Source organism: Macrosteles quadrilineatus, unplaced genomic scaffold (assembly GCF_028750875.1).
Source record: "Macrosteles quadrilineatus isolate MER2022 unplaced genomic scaffold, UCM_ALF_1.0 Scaffold_2__2_contigs__length_208266976, whole genome shotgun sequence".
Classification (NCBI taxonomy): domain Eukaryota; kingdom Metazoa; phylum Arthropoda; class Insecta; order Hemiptera; family Cicadellidae; genus Macrosteles; species Macrosteles quadrilineatus.
Genome location: NW_026542595.1, coordinates 108,242,279 through 108,259,526, shown reverse-complemented (window position 1 = coordinate 108,259,526; position 17,248 = coordinate 108,242,279). Strand labels below are relative to the sequence as shown.

The 17,248-nt window shown below is 43.9% G+C and overlaps 1 protein-coding gene across 1 annotated transcript; it reads left to right on the top strand.

Moving 5' to 3' along the window:
* The first annotated feature begins 3,182 nt into the window (after positions 1-3,182).
* Positions 3,183-11,845, top strand: LOC128984757 (uncharacterized). Its single transcript, XM_054404119.1, has 8 exons — positions 3,183-3,384; positions 7,950-8,187; positions 8,472-8,636; positions 8,735-8,899; positions 10,289-10,453; positions 10,552-10,716; positions 10,985-11,067; positions 11,739-11,845. Exons 1-8 carry the CDS (start codon positions 3,183-3,185, stop codon positions 11,843-11,845), a joined length of 1,290 nt encoding a protein of 429 aa, XP_054260094.1.
* Positions 11,846-17,248: the final 5,403 nt, after the last annotated feature.

Below are 17,248 nucleotides of genomic sequence, written 5' to 3'. Positions count from 1 at the left end.
TCGCTTCTTATTGTTATTTTTTTTTTTTTTCAATAAATACCCCTTACACAATTATTTTCGATGCTTCCATGTATGAAAAATGTAGATTAAAATATATCAATATATCAGCAAATTTTAATTAATATTACAGTTGTATTCACGGATCCACCTAGCTAATGTTAATAGCTGATTGGATAGAAGAACTGAATGAACACAACGTTGGAAGGAAATATATTAAGGTAAATACTTAAGTATTTTAATGCACTGTTGTTAGTTTAATAAATTACCTAGCATGTTTCCCAATTAAATGTAACTTTATAAAACTAACTTAGTAGTAAAACAGCACTTGTTGAAAAGAATCTTTAGGTCCTTACATATAATAATTTTACTAATACAACTTTCAACGACTTTGTTTCGTAAAATCATAACACCTTTTTCGAAATGAGTAAAATATACAAAAACGTTTAACACACTGGCAGTTTTTACTAAGCTTCGTGGAATGGAACTTGCAGATTAAAGAAAGTATTGGATGTTTCAAGAAGTGAAGAGATTATAGAAAGAAAAGTTTATGTGATGTTGACTTTGTTAATATTTTGTTTACTGTTAATTTGACCAAATAAAAGAATTACTAAGATTCGGATCGAGAATAAAATAAACATAACACGAACAAGAATGACTTAGCTTCACAGAATGGATCTCAGTATAAAAAGGAAAAGGGGCTGAAGGCTGGTGATATTCTAATAAAACCCTGACAAAAGCTGTTGGGACACCCTGTAGAGAAGCAACAGTAGCGCAAGAAGCTCCCCTACGACCTAGCGGGGGTCTTAGCTCCCCTAATCCAACTACACGCATAATGACCTTTCATTATCAACAAATCATTGGCGATTTTATGCAGGAAATGAAAATTTTGATTCGAATTAGTAAAACGAAGTAGAGGGCCCTTGTTTTGATTGCAGTTTGATTGTTGGGGATGAAATTGTTTCAGAAGGGTCACAATAAGGATTCATAACTTTTGGGTGGGGGATGGTTTTAAAGTTCTCGGGAATAGTTTTTATTGGACGTGAGAAATGTGTGATTTATTTGGTAAAATAGTGTGTTAATTATTTTTAGAACTAATGTTAGATGGTTAAAATATCGGAATACGAACCTCTCAATATCCGACCCGAATCCGATTTAAGAGTCTTCATCAGTGGTAGACCTTATTCCCAAAAGAGCAATGTTAACTTTGTAAAATAATTTCTAAAAACCTGTTGTGATAAAATAATTATATCGCATAACACCTTTAGAATTTTATTATTATTAGTTAAAACTATCATGAATTTCGATATAACCATCTCATTGATAATGCATACAGTTTTAAATCCATTTAATATCGTCCAACATTTATAGCCAGTGTTGGTTATAAACAGTTACAAATACATTGTCAAATTTCACCTTTTCATTGCAAAACTAGCCGATCTTCAATTGCGAAAATTCATTTTTACCCATTTCTGACCGCCAAATACGACAATCTTTTACCTCACCCATGTCTAGGGTACACACCATAAGACTGAAGATTGATTTACCTACCTCAATCAAGTTGCAATTATAAAACAGCACCCTATTTAAAATCCATTTTCATAAACTGTTTCGTCTGTCTCTTGTTTACAACCTGATGATACATTCAACTGAAGGATCAGCTGTTACGGTACCACAGTCGCGGCCAACGAGTCTCGTCAAATCGTAAAAGAGGAGAATTTATTGTTCGCAATAGTGGCACAACTAGCAGCCTAGCGGGTCGTAGGCTGTAAATACTTGCACCTTGCACTTGCAGTTGCATCCGCGAGGTGCATCGGTCATCTAACGGTCGCTGGACCTTGGTCGTATACTTCATGTTCACTTTCTTGGATATGCCTTAACTTAAAAAGAAATCTTGTAAGAGTTTATACAATACTGTACTAGACTTACACCACGTATCCTAAAGAGATGAGTCTGTGAAGTGACTTTTTCGTTTCATGTATTGCAGTTGTTATATAATTATTATAATAGTGATTGATCATGCCAATTTTGTATGAATTCATCTTAAATTGGTTTAGTGACATAATATAATTGTGATAAACAGCTTGATTAAATAAAGTTAGACTAGTCTAGTAGAATTGTAAATGCTAACTCTGCATGTACCAGTAAAAAAACAATATATTTAACATATTTAGGTATTAAGAATAATTATTTTTTTAAGAACTAAGTAAGGGAAGAAATCCAGTTTGAAAACAATTTTTAAGATGTACTAGTACATAAAACTGATAACGCAATTGTGTAACAAAAAGAAACTTTAAAGATATCAGGAAAAATTCAGGTAAAATTAAAGCAAAAATTGTAAAATTTTTCACATTTAAACAAAAACATAGTTGAATAAAAAAACCCTGTTAATAAAATATAGAAAAATACTCCTCAGATATCAAAACAGCATCTCACATAGCTCCACAATACACTAGTAGACTCCTAGAGTATTGTTACAGTTCCAGCGACGTGTACTCTCCCAGTCCCCTCAGGCACACGTCCAGCACCTCTCCTCTACAATACATCAGTAGACTCCCAGAGTATTGTTACAGTTCCAGTGACGTGTACTCTCCCAGTCCCCTCAGTCACACGTCCAGCCCCTCTCCTCTACAATACATCAGTAGACTCCTAGAGTATTGTTACAGTTCCAGTGACGTGTACTCTCCCAGGCCCCTCAGCCACACGTATAGCACCTCTCCTCTACAATACATCAGTAGACTCCTAGAGTATTGTTACAGTTCCAGTGACGTGTACTCTCCCAGGCCCCTCAGCCACACGTATAGCACCTCTCCTCTACAATACATCAGTAGACTCCTAGAGTATTGTTACAGTTCCAGCGACGTGTACTCTCCCAGACCCCTCAGCCACACGTATAGCAACCTATCCTCTACAATACATCAGTAGACTCCTAGAGTATTGTTACAGTTCCAGCGACGTGTACTCTCCCAGGCCCCTCACCTGCATCTTTCAGGTGTACAAAAGACTTGACTTTGGGATCTCCCTTGACAAGTGGAGAAGGAAACGGTGGACCACCCTCTAAGTCTGGTGAAGGGATGCCGGAGGAATCCCTAACAACAGCGTTAGATTTGGAAGTGTCGGGAATGGTACTTCTGCGTCAGCAATATCTCGACGCAGAAAATGACATTGAAAACCGGCTTCGAAACATGGAGCAGACCATAAAGGCAATGCTTGAAACCTTTAAGACGCAGAGAGGAGTTAACCAAGTGGTTAAAAATGGTATGGCTAAGCTCGAGGACGACCTTGGTTTTGTCTTCGCCTGCCGGCTGGTGAGCAAGGCGGCCATGGAAAGGATCGCCGAGAAAGTGGTGTCCCTACCTGACGACAATGCGCGACCTTACAAGAAACGCAGGAGGCCTACATCAGAAAGCCCTCCAAAAAGAGAAGAGGTTGTTCAGACAGCAAAGCCTAAAGTTAAGGTCAAGGCGACCCAGACTTCTAGGTCCTTCTCTGACGTAGTTGCCGCTCCAGCGAAACCTCAACAGCCACAGCAACCTGCGACACCCATTGAGGGTAGCTCCCGAAAGGGGTCAGTCGTAGAAACACCATCTGGGACTGTGTGGGAAAAGCGCCTTACAAAAAAGGAGAAGAGGAAATTGAGGCACGCGGAAGTCGGCTCCAAGACATATGTGGCAGTGAGGGCGCAGTCGACCGGCGTGGCCCAAGCTGTGCCTGGCTCGGCACTCGCTAAAAAGTCGCTGCCCAAAAAGCCCAGGACTGAGGCAATTTTGGTCAAGCCTTTGGAGGGAAGATCATTCGCCGAAGTCTTGGGTGTTATCAAGGCCAAGGCTAAGCCAGAGCAAACCGATACGGTTGTACGGTCGATTAGACAAACCCGGGACGGGGACGTCCTCCTCGAACTGGGTAAGTCTAAAGATAAAGCCGCCTTTGCTGCCGAACTAAAGGCAGCTGTGGAAGGTCAGGGCACCGTTCGTGCTCTCGAACCCAAGACGTCCGTCGAGGTTCGGGATATGGATTGTGTGTCAACGGAGGATGACGTCATTGATGCCCTAAAAAAAGCTGTCCCCGAGCTTGCCGGACAAACGGCTAGTCTGAGGGTGTGGCTCACGAAACCAAACCGGAGTCAACAGCGGATGGCGGTCGCCGAAATGGCAGACGCAAACGCCAGTAAGGTTTTGGCACTCCAGCATTTGAGGGTTGGATGGGTTAATTGCAGGTTGAGACGGAGGGTGGAAGTAACGAGGTGTTTTAAATGCCTTGATTTCGGCCATTCCTCCCGAAACTGCGAAGGGCCCGACCGAGGCAAGAACTGCCTTCGATGCGGGGAGGTGGGTCACACTCGTAGGGACTGTAAAGTTGAGTCCTGTTTCCTCTGTAAGGAGAAAGGCCTCAATGATAAAAACGCTAAACATATAGCTGGGTCTGGGCAGTGCAGTGCATTTAAAGGCGCACTACAACAAGCGAAAGTCCAACCACGAAGATAAGGATCCTCCAGTGCAATGTAGATCGATCCAGGACGGCTGACGCGCTTCTCAGTCAGCTTGCCCTCGAACACGGTGTTGACGCGCTCTTGGTCAGCGAACAGTACCAGTACCGGGACAGGGACCCATCTCTTTGGTTTCCCGATACACTTGGTACTGCTGCGTTCTGGGTTCGTAATACAGCTAAAGTGCAGGTAAGGAGTCACGCGAAGGGCCGAGGATTCGTTTGGGTCCGGTGCGGGGATGTCACTTACTTTAGTGTATACCTCACCCCCAACGAGGCTATCCGTGACTTTCGTGGAAAGATAGACCGCCTGGAAGAGAGCGTGCGCGATACCGCCGGGCACGTTGTCGTGGCGGGGGATTTCAATGCTAGGGCTGTCGAGTGGGGAATGACTCTCACTAATTCCCGGGGGAAGTACATCCTGGACTTTGCTGCCAGGGCTGGACTTGTTGTCATAAACGAGGGCAACACGCCAACTTTCCAGCGTCCCGGAATGAGGGGAACGATCCCAGACATCACGCTTGCATCTGAGTCCCTCTTGCCGAGGATACGAGCCTGGAGAGTCCTAGAGGATTATACGGCCAGTGACCACCAGTACATCATTTTTGATGTCATGGATAGTCATCAGAGACAAGCTACCGTGTCTCGGCAGGTGCCCGTTCGGTGGAACACCAAAAAGCTGGACGTGACCAAATTCACCGAAGTCATACTACGGGGAGAGCCAGTGGTACCTGCTGCATCTGGCGTGGCTCACGCAGAGACATCAGTTACATCATTGATGAGGCTGATAGTCTCGGCCTGCGAAGAGTCAATGCCTCGCAGGAGATCCCGGTGCGATAAGCGACCTGTGTACTGGTGGACAACCGAGATCGCAGAACTACGACGGGCAGCATTGGGAGCCAGACGTCTTGCTACCAGGGCCAGAGAACCTGAAGATAGACGTCTTAAGTCTGACGCTTACAAGGTGGCTAGGAAGTCTCTTCGCCGGGCCATTAACCGGAGCAAACGCAGTTGCTGGGAGAAATTAAGGGACGATGTCGATTCCGATCCGTGGGGCCTTGGTTACAAGATAGTAACCAAGAAGCTTGGCACCCGCTCTCCACCTTCCGTTATGGACGGGGCCTCTATGGAGAGGATCGTAAAGTCCCTTTTCCCGACTCACACACTGCGCCCATTGCGGGAGTTCGGAAGGGTGGACGACGTACCGCTTTTCAGTCTCGAGGAGTTGGAAGCGGCCGTTCTGTCCCTGAAGAACAACAAGGCTCCTGGACCGGATAGGGTACCTGGTGAGGCCCTGAAGAAAGTCTTTTCAATAAACCCACAAATCCTTCTGAGCACGTACAATGCCTGTCTGGCCGAGGGGAAGTTTCCCTTCTGCTGGAAAACAGCTAGGCTTGTGCTCGTGGGGAAGGGAAAAGGAAACCCAGACCTACCCTCCTCTTACAGACCTCTCTGTATGTTGGACACTGCTGGGAAAGTCTTGGAAAAGTTGATCCGTTCCCGACTGAATTCAGCCGTGGTGGCTGCAGGGAATCTATCCCCTCGTCAGTACGGCTTCAGGAAGGGACGGTCAACGGTTGACGCTATTGAGGAGGTAAAGCGAGCCGTAATGAGAGCTGAGGAGTTTAACAACTATTCTCGTCGGGTTGTGCTGCTTGTAACACTTGATGTACGAAACGCATTTAATTCCGCGAGGTGGTGCGATATGCTCGACGCACTGGAGAACACTTTCCACGTCCCGGCATACCTCATGCGCATGATGGAGGACTACCTCCGGTACCGCCTCATCATTTACGACACTACAGAAGGCTCCAGGACGATGGATGTAACTTCTGGTGCTGCTCAAGGATCCATACTGGGCCCGGACCTCTGGAACGTCGCCTACGACAGCCTCTTGAGATCCGAGATGCCTGAGGAAACTGTCCTAGTTGGGTATGCAGATGACGTTGCGGCTTTAATAGCTGCACGTAGCATTGAGCTTGCCCAGCTGAAACTAAATCGAGTCATGCGAACCATTAACGCATGGATGGCAGAACATGGTCTCTCGCTCGCTCTGAGCAAAACTGAGATTGTGATTCTGACTAAAAAGAGGATTGACACCATCGTGCCTTTGATGGTGGGGAACGTTGAAGTCCAAACCACTCGTGCCGCAAAGTACCTTGGGGTCATGGTGGACAGCAAGCTCAGCTGGCGAGACCAGATCACCCGTACGGCGGACAAGGCCGCTAAAATGGTTTCTTCCCTTAGTCGGTTAATGGCCAATGTCGGAGGTCCACGGTCCAGCCGCAGAAGGCTGTTGATGTCTGCGGTCCAGTCCGTGCTCCTGTACGGTGCGGAAGTCTGGGCAGACGCTCTCAATAAGGAGGTATATAGAATGCGGCTCGCCCGAGTGCAGCGTCAGGCAGCACTAAGGGTAGCATCTGCCTATCGAAAAGTGTCCGAACCCGCCGTCCTGGTGGTTGCTGGAGTCATCCCCGTCAAACTTTTGGCGGCGGAGAGGAAGGCAATTTATCAGCGCCGTGGGGAGGACCAGGCAAGAATTGAGGAACGCACCCGGACCTTCCAGCTGTGGCAGGAGAGGTGGGAACAGGAGACAAGGGGGCTCTGGACCAGGCGACTGATACAAAAGGTCCAACCTTGGGTTAATCGGCGGTGCGGAGAGGTGAACTTCTACCTCACCCAATTTCTGACGGGTCACGGCTTTTTCCGGTCGTACTTGTTCAGGATGGGCAAAGCCGTGTCACCCGATTGCATATACTGCCCAGGCATTCCCGATGACGTGGAACACACTTTCTTCCACTGCCAGCATTGGGAAAGGCCCCGCCTAGAGGCTCAACAGTTCGTAGGACTGCTGTCGGTGGACACGGTCATATCGATGATGATGGAGGGTGAGGACAATTGGACCTGTGTGTCACTTTACATCCAGGGTGTTCTCCGCGCCAAGAAGCTTGACCTCGACCGGGATGCGGTGTAGGTCAAAAAATAAATAATGCCAGAAACGGTGCGAGCCCTGTGGGCTTAGGTCACATGTTGGCCTGACTTGAAGTAATGTGACAAACAATTCCAGGTCTGTGTCCAACAGAGTAGAGGGGGTTTTTTAGTGAGTAGTCTGTGATAAACTCAGGAGTCTCACACTACAGGCTGGCTACCTGTGTGCGTAAAAGCATTTCCCTCCTCACCCTAAAAAAAAAAAAAAAAAAAAACTCTCCCAGACCCCCCAGCCACACGTATAGCACCTCTCCTCTACAATACATCAGTAGACTCCTAGAGTATTGTTACAGTTCCAGCGACGTGTACTCTCCCAGACCCCTCAGCCACACGTATAGCCCCTCTCCTCTACAATACATCAGTAGACTCCTAGAGTATTGTTACAGTTCCAGTGACGTATACTCTCCCAGGCCGCTCAGCCACACGTATAGCACCTCTCCTCTACAATACATCAGTAGACTCCTAGAGTATTGTTACAGTTCCAGCGACGTTTACTCTCCCAGGCTCCTCACCTCTACAATACATCAGTATACTCCTAGAGTATTGTTACAGTTCCAGCGACGTGTACTCTCCCAGACCCCTCAGTCACACGTCCAGCACCTCTCCTCTACAATACATCAGTAGACTCCTAGAGTATTGTTACAGTTCCAGCGACGTGTACTCTCGCAGACCCCTCAGTCACACGTCTAGCACCTCACATCCCTCTACAATACATCAGTAGACTCCTAGAGTATTGTTACAGTTCCAGCGACGTGTACTCTCCCAGACCCCTCAGCCACACGTATAGCACCTCTCCTCTACAATACATCAGTAGACTCCTAGAGTATTGTTACAGTTCCAGTGACGTATACTCTCCCAGGCCGCTCAGCCACACGTATAGCACCTCTCCTCTACAATACATCAGTAGACTCCTAGAGTATTGTTACAGTTCCAGCGACGTTTACTCTCCCAGGCTCCTCACCTCTACAATACATCAGTATACTCCTAGAGTATTGTTATAGTTCCAGCGACGTGTACTCTCCCAGACCCCTCAGTCACACGTCCAGCACCTCTCCTCTACAATACATCAGTAGACTCCTAGAGTATTGTTACAGTCCCAGCGACGTGTACTCTCCCAGACCCCTCAGTCACACGTCTAGCACCTCACATCCCTCTACAATACATCAGTAGACTCCTAGAGTATTGTTACAGTTCCAGCGACGTGTACTCTCCCAAGCCCCTCACCTCTACAATACATCAGTAGACTCCTAGAGTATTGTCACAGTTCCAGCGACGTGTACTCTCCCAGACCCCTCAGTCACACGTCCAGCACCTCTCCTCTACAATACATCAGTAGACTCCTAGAGTATTGTTACAGTTCCAGCGACGTGTACTCTCCCAGACCCCTCAGTCACACGTCTAGCACCTCACATCCCTCTACAATACATCAGTAGACTCCTAGAGTATTGTTACAGTTCCAGCGACGTGTACTCTCCCAAGCCCCTCACCTCTACAATACATCAGTAGACTCCTAGAGTATTGTTACAGTTCCAGCGACGTGTACTCTCCCAGGCCCCTCACCTCTACAATACATCAGTATACTCCTAGAGTATTGTTACAGTTCCAGCGACGTGTACTCTCCCAGGCCCCTCACCTCTACAATACACCAGTAGACTCATAGAGTATTGTTACAGTTCCAGCGAAGTGTACTCTCCCAGGCCCCTCACCTCTACAATACATCAGTAGACTCCTAGAGCATTGTTACAGTTCTAGCGACGTGTACTCTCCCAGGCCCCTCACCTCTACAATACATCAGTAGACTCCTAGAGTATTGTTACAGTTCCAGCGACGTGTACTCTCCCAGGCACCTCACCTCTACAATACATCAGTAGCCTCCTAGAGTATTGTTACAGTTCCAACGACGTGTACTCTCCCAAGCCCCTCACCTCTACAATACATCAGTAGACTCCTAGAGTATTGTTACAGTTCCAGCGACGTGTACTCTCCCAGGCACCTCACCTCTACAATACATCAGTAGACTCCTAGAGTATTGTTACAGTTCCAGCGACGTGTACTCTCCCAGGCTCCTCACCTCTACAATACATCAGTAGACTCCTAGAGTATTGTTACAGTTCCAGCGACGTGTACTCTCCCAGGCACCTCACCTCTACAATACATCAGTAGACAGTGTCCATTTTTTTAGTGAGTCGGTGGCTCAGTCGGTAGCGTCGCGGACTTCGGGCCCAAGGCAGCGATGTCGTAGGTTCGGATCCTGGTCACTGCCGATAACATTTTATCAGTACAGTTCACCTTTGTACTGTACCGGCTCACTCCTTGCTTTGCTGTTAACGATCCACGCACGGGCGCTTAGTCTATGTGGACGGGCAAATGCAAGGTTAAAAGAGGCCGCCAACCTCTTTAAAAAAAAAAAAAAAAAAAAAAAAAAAAAAAAAGACTCCTAGAGTATTGTTACAGTTCCAACGACGTGTACTCTCCCAGGCTCCTCACCTCTACAATACATCAGTAGACTCCTAGAGTATTGTTACAGTTCCAACGACGTGTACTCTCCCAGGCCCCTCACCTCTACAATACATCAGTATACTCCTAGAGTATTGTTACAGTTCCAGCGACGTGTACTCTCCCAGGCCCCTCACCTCTACAATACACCAGTAGACTCATAGAGTATTGTTACAGTTCCAGCGACGTGTACTCTCCCAGGCCCCTCACCTCTACAATACATCAGTAGACTCCTAGAGTATTGTTACAGTTCCAGCGAATTTTTTTTCCCAGGCACCTCACCTCTACAATACATCAGTATACTCCTAGAGTATTGTTACAGTTCCAGCGACGTGTACTCTCCCAGACCCCTCAGTCACACGTCCAGCACCTCTCCTCTACAATACATCAGTAGACTCCTAGAGTATTGTTACAGTTCCAGCGACGTGTACTCTCCCAGACCCCTCAGTCACACGTCTAGCACCTCACATCCCTCTACAATACATCAGTAGACTCCTAGAGTATTGTTACACTTCCAGCGACGTGTACTCTCCCAAGCCCCTCACCTCTACAATACATCAGTAGACTCCTAGAGTATTGTTACAGTTCCAGCGACGTGTACTCTCCCAGACCCCTCAGTCACACGTCCAGCACCTCTCCTCTACAATACATCAGTAGACTCCTAGAGTATTGTTACAGTTCCAGCGACGTGTACTCTCCCAGACCCCTCAGTCACACGTCTAGCACCTCACATCCCTCTACAATACATCAGTAGACTCCTAGAGTATTGTTACAGTTCCAGCGACGTGTACTCTCCCAAGCCCCTCACCTCTACAATACATCAGTAGACTCCTAGAGTATTGTTACAGTTCCAGCGACGTGTACTCTCCCAGACCCCTCAGTCACACGTCTAGCACCTCACATCCCTCTACAATACATCAGTAGACTCCTAGAGTATTGTTACAGTTCCAGCGACGTGTACTCTCCCAAGCCCCTCACCTCTACAATACATCAGTAGACTCCTAGAGTATTGTTACAGTTCCAGCGACGTGTACTCTCCCAGGCCCCTCACCTCTACAATACATCAGTATACTCCTAGAGTATTGTTACAGTTCCAGCGACGTATACTCTCCCAGGCCCCTCACCTCTACAATACACCAGTAGACTCATAGAGTATTGTTACAGTTCCAGCGAAGTGTACTCTCCCAGGCCCCTCATCTCTACAATACATCAGTAGACTCCTAGAGCATTGTTACAGTTCTAGCGACGTGTACTCTCCCAGGCCCCTCACCTCTACAATACATCAGTAGACTCCTAGAGTATTGTTACAGTTCCAGCGACGTGTACTCTCCCAGGCACCTCACCTCTACAATACATCAGTAGACTCCTAGAGTATTGTTACAGTTCCAACGACGTGTACTCTCCCAGGCCCCTCACCTCTACAATACATCAGTAGACTCCTAGAGTATTGTTACAGTTCCAGCGACGTGTACTCTCCCAGGCACCTCACCTCTACAATACATCAGTAGACTCCTAGAGTATTGTTACAGTTCCAGCGACGTGTACTCTCCCAGGCTCCTCACCTCTACAATACATCAGTAGACTCCTAGAGTATTGTTACAGTTCCAGCGACGTGTACTCTCCCAGGCTCCTCACCTCTACAATACATCAGTAGACTCCTAGAGTATTGTTATAGTTCCAGCGACATGTAATCTCCCAGGCACCTCACCTCTACAATACACCAGTAGACTCCTAGAGTATTGTTACAGTTCCAACTACGTGTACTCTCCCAGGCTCCTCACCTCTACAATACACCAGTAGACTCCTAGAGTATTGTTACAGTTTCAACGACGTGTACTCCCAGGCTCCTCACCTCTACAATACATCAGTAGACTCCTAGAGTATTGTTATAGTTCCAGCGACATGTAATCTCCCAGGCACCTCACCTCTACAATACACCAGTAGACTCCTAGAGTATTGTTACAGTTCCAACGACGTGTACTCTCCCAGGCTCCTCACCTCTACAATACACCAGTAGACTCCTAGAGTATTGTTACAGTTCCAGCGACGTGTACTCCCAGGCTCCTCAACCACGCGTCTAACGCCGCCCGACACCAGGATTAGTCGCGACAACCAGTCCTTGGCTTTACATAATTGATCGAGCCGTCCACATTGTTTCCCGTACATTCCGCTGTCAGAGTCTTTGTCCCCGGTATCTCTACTCGAGGCCACGACTGCCCGATCCATCATCTGCTGCTTAGCGCACTTGAGCAAAGCAAAACTGGTTGGTGCACGCTGCACTGTCTTTCAGAATGTGTTTAACGTGTGAAGATGACCGGTGACTAGTGTGCGGGAGATCACCTGTGTGTGAGTGAACTAGCTTCATATGAAATCTAATTTCGAACAATATTATAAACAGTATATCAATATTGAAGTTAATTTTGGTTGTTTTTAGGAGCTGTTTCTTTTATTTGAAGTGTACATTTATAGTGTGACGGGTTTAGGGTACAGGAAAACTTCAAAATTAAGATCCTCGAGTAAAACTCAATAACAAGTCTTATTTAATAATCCCCATGAGAGGTTCTACTGAGGTTCATAAGTGGTAAATCGGCTCTACTTTATATTTTTCGTCCTATCTCAATCACAAGTAACAATCAATCTATTGGTTTGTGTAGTGATAAACAATCACTTTCGACCCAGCAATTCCAGGTTACCGGTAGTTCAAGATACTACCCTATGCGGTCATAAGGTGATACGAATCTATATCAGATGGGTAAAACAATTACACTATTTTCAGGTAACAATGGGACTTTTTGCTAATAATGTATCAGCTAGAAGATAGAAACCTATTACTGTAAGAATTTATTAATTCAGGGACAAAGCTCTTAAAATATTTTATACAAAAAGTGGTCACTCACTCTCTCACTCTCGCTATCTCTTGTTAAAAATTTAAAGCTATGTCTCACTATAATCCTAAGTCTACTATGTATCATAAAGTCAGTGAAGATCCTTCGATGTAAGGTACATGGACTGTAAGGTGAAATGGGCATGCATTTGGTCTCAAATCAGTTCGATAGGAGAAGTCAAACGATTACTATATCAATAGTGAAAAATGGGCCAAGGTAGCGTACAATGTGTCAGCTGGTAGCAAGGCTAGTAAAGAAAGAAGGTACAGTAGGGACAAAGATCTTGAAATAATTGATGAGTTGAGGCAACGTCCAACAGCTAGCGGCATGGGAGTTGCGACAGGGATTAAAAGGGGAGAAAAGAATGAAATCGGTGATGGATGTGTAGTGCGCATATCATCAAGGGTTGAACACACACACACACACACGCACGCACGCACACACACACACACACACACACACACACACACACACACACACACACACACACACACACACACACACGATGCTAGGGTCAACCCTTTGTAGGCTGGACAATGCTCGCTTCTGTGGGAGAATCTTGAGAAAGAACATCGGGAGCTTTTGTTACCCACAATCCTTTGTCCGTCTTATCTACCGATCAGTGCCAAAGTGCACAAAGGGATTGTGATCGCAATGATGGGTGATGTACTGAATGACTGTAAAAAATTGTTGTTTGAGTAAAATAATCATTAAAGAATTACATACATTTTAGGAGTACGTTCTTGACTTTCAACTAACTTTTACAAACTAGAGGTGGCATAAAAATGTCTATGTGACATAAATAACCAGCTTAAATATAGGTTAGGGAACAATCAAAAGGTCACCGGTCCGATCCTGAGAAAATTCTGTAGCCTTTTGATTGTTTGAAACTGGACCCAGCTGGCCCTTTTCATTGGGCTTAAATAAATGATCCTGACTGATGAAACAGCTGATCTTAGTGAGTAACAAAGCTACACAGATCATCTCACACTATTTAACACTCATATTTAGGTCAAAATACGTTGGCCTACCTCTGTGGCAGTTGATAATGATAACTTTTTATTCCCATCACAGATTCTTCCTACTGTCAAAATCCTATTTTTTCAGACGCATGTAAATACAAAAACAATTTTTTAAATGTATCAAATAAAATGCAAACCTATTTCACCTTTCATAGAAATTCGGAGGCAACTTCATGAAGAAGAGTACAGCTAAACGCAGTTAAAATAAAACGAAAGAGATTCAAAAATGTGGGTCAAAAGACGCCTTAACGTAATTTTCAGAAAAATACAAAGTTTTTAAAATGTTGAAACAAGTCTAAACTTTGCTACCGAATTTTCCTTTCTACAATTACAAACTTGAAGGCAATTCACTGAAGAAGCTGAAGTATAATTAAAAGGGTAAAAAGATATAATAGTTCTTTGAAAAACTTTATTACAATTTGTCAAAACAAATCTCTATTTCACCTAATTCTAAAACCTATCTTCACAGTGTAAACTCGAAGGCTATTCACTAAAGAACACAATTGAAAGGGGATAAAGAGATACAGAAAATGAGGGATTTTAAAGTGTAGAAGGGATTTAGTGACAAAAGCACGAGTAAGTAGTCTTTGTAAGTCTGCAGGCGTCGTTGAAAAGGAGGGAATCACATTGAGGAAATCGCGCATTGTCAACGGCTTCCCCAACTTTTCCCATTTTCACACTCATTATTGTAGTTTTGTGAAAAGTTTGAGTCAGCGCCTTGTTAGCCACATTGTTCTGTAATTTTCGGTTCTCGCTGGAAAGTTTGATACGTGGTTGTGTCATATTGGTCAACTTGTACACGGAAACCTTGTCGGACCAACTTCGATCCGAGGGGAATTGGGAGTATTAATTTGGCCCGATTGTTCTAGGAAACAACATTACTTAGGTAACACATGAGTCGCAAGTAATTTTAAGGGATATATATTATTTGAGATTGTGTGATATTCATAGTGCATTACATAAAAATAATATATGAACTAGGTTTTAAAAATAAAAGTTAAGTTTATCTTCCTTTTTCTATATTTTTTTTCAAATTCATTGGCAGATTACATAGCTTTTACAAAACAATAACACACGTATACATAGCAGTATGCAGTAGCAAATAGCAGTAGTATGTACATCAAGCATCTATTACTTTAAAGTGTGCTGTTATTCCATCAATTATTTCTAACCCACAATGAGAGTAAAAGTAAACAAATCGTTAAACTTTTTTTATCATATTTATTCCATACAAATATTTTAAATTTAAATTGTATATCAGACTAAAGGGAAATTTCGAAAATTAAATAAGATTAAGCTTCTTTCGTACTAATTTCGAAATATTCGTTTCAAGCAACTGTTCCTTACTCAACCTTCTCCAGTTTATCCCAAGCCCATTTTACTTCCGAATTTAAAAGACGATACAGGGTATGTAACACCGATGCTAGGTTGGCAATGAAACGTGAGTAAAAGTTCACTAGGCCGAGGAAAGATCTGAGTTGAGTTATGTCTGTAGGCTTAGGCGCGTTCAAAATATCCTTAGTGAGTTCTTCACTTTGGTGTATTCCGTGCTCATCCAGTCGATAACCTAAAAATACTAGGCTAGTCTGGAAAACTTGCTCTTTGACATGTTGATTTTGACACCACGTGTCATTAACCTATTTAATACAGCCTCAACGCGAGTTTTCATTTCTGATGTCCTTAGCATAAACAAGAATATCATCAATATAACAAGCAGTTCCTTCAAGACCCATTAGTATTTGGTCCATTGTGGACTGGAAAAGCGCACCTGCACTTGTTATTCCATAGGCTAGCCTACGATAATGGATTCAGGTCCGGTAGTGTTAACCGCTCTAGGATTGTTGTCATACAGCAACTTTTACAGTGTTTCCATCATCCCCCGTTGTGACAGCCGCAGGCTTGAATTTGACACACACTCCACTAAGGGCGAACGGAACATTTCGCGTCTTACAAAATACAGGTTTTACATTCTCTTTCAAGATGATATTTACAGGTTTGCATCTAATTTCCCCAGGAACTTGTTCAAAGACAGGTGCAAATTTAATTTTCAAATCTTCAACTAAGTGATAGTATGGTTCGGACTCACCATTCAGTCGGTACACATCCAGCTTTTGGACCGATTCTTCACCTGATTTCAGTGTGTTCCAGTTCAATTTGATTTTGTTCAGCCAGTTTCTTCCAAGCAGGGTAGGTTGGTTTGGAACAAAATCAAAATCAAAATATACTTTATTTCCAAAAATATTCAACAGAATAAAATATAAAGATAAACTTCCAGTGAAACAGACACCTTACTAGCTATTGCATGAATAAAATAAATACTGTAATTATAAAAATACATGTAAACTTAATAATAATAATAACAAATGATGGAGGTTTCAGAGAAAGCTATGTTAATATAGTCATTTAGGAAATAAGCCTACATGGGCTGGAAGCCTGTGCGTAGGCTCAGTCGCTATCAGTGAATTACGTATTTGTTGGAAAACAATAATATTCATAAATATTTAGAAAATCTTAAAAAAAAACAAGTAATTTAATATAATTGTAAAGTACCGTCAACTATTCTGAGGCTAAATTAGTGAAATGAGCAATTTGAGGAATGAGGCAACAGTACTCTCGATGACAACAATTGGTAGTAGTTGATTTGGCCCGCCTTCAGGTGGTTTAACGGATACCTGAAACTCTCCAAGTACCTTTATTTTCTCACCAGTATATGTTTTCAGCTTAATGTCGCTTTTCTGCAAAATCGTGCCTTGATGTTGAAATTTATCAAAATATACATTAGAAGGCAAAACAGTACAACAAGCACCTGTATCTAGTACCATAGGCAATGGTACATCGTTGACAACCATGTCAATAACAATATTCCCTGGTTTATTATCATTAGCAAATGCTACAGTGTACAAATCAAAATCTAGATTGGGCCTAGCCTGTGACTCTCTATCGCTATCATCTGAGTCACATAAATTAATCTTATGACTGGACTTTGTTTGTCTCTGATTGCTTGATCTACAAACATTTGCAAGGTGTCCCTTCTTATTACACGAGAAACATGTACTATTTATATATACACAGGATTTTGGGTCATGTAGTTTGCCACAACGGTAGCACTTCATCCTGCCATTAGGCCTACTTTGATTATCACTAGGCCTAATAATGCCTTTCTGAAAGTTTGTAATTGGTGTGGTATACCCTTGTTTATTTTGTCCTACTTTGTATGTGGATTGAAAGTTTTTAGCAAAATTTACATCACCACTAGGCAACTTACCAGGTTGTAGATTAAACGAACGTACATTTTTTTCAGCACTTTCTATGAACAATGACATTTCAAGAGCCTTGCTAAATGTCAGTGACTCTCCTGCTAGCAATTTGCTTTAA

Bases quoted from the DNA above. Each gene is read 5' to 3' on its own strand.
- LOC128984757 (XM_054404119.1), top strand. From the start codon at position 3,183: ATGGAGCAGACCATAAAGGCAATGCTTGAAACCTTTAAGACGCAGAGA. The intron at 8,900-10,288 runs GTAGACTCCTAG...GTATTGTTACAG, and splicing joins CATCCCTCTACAATACATCA to TTCCAGCGACGTGTACTCTC. The intron at 10,717-10,984 runs GTAGACTCCTAG...GTATTGTTACAG, and splicing joins CATCCCTCTACAATACATCA to TTCCAGCGACGTGTACTCTC.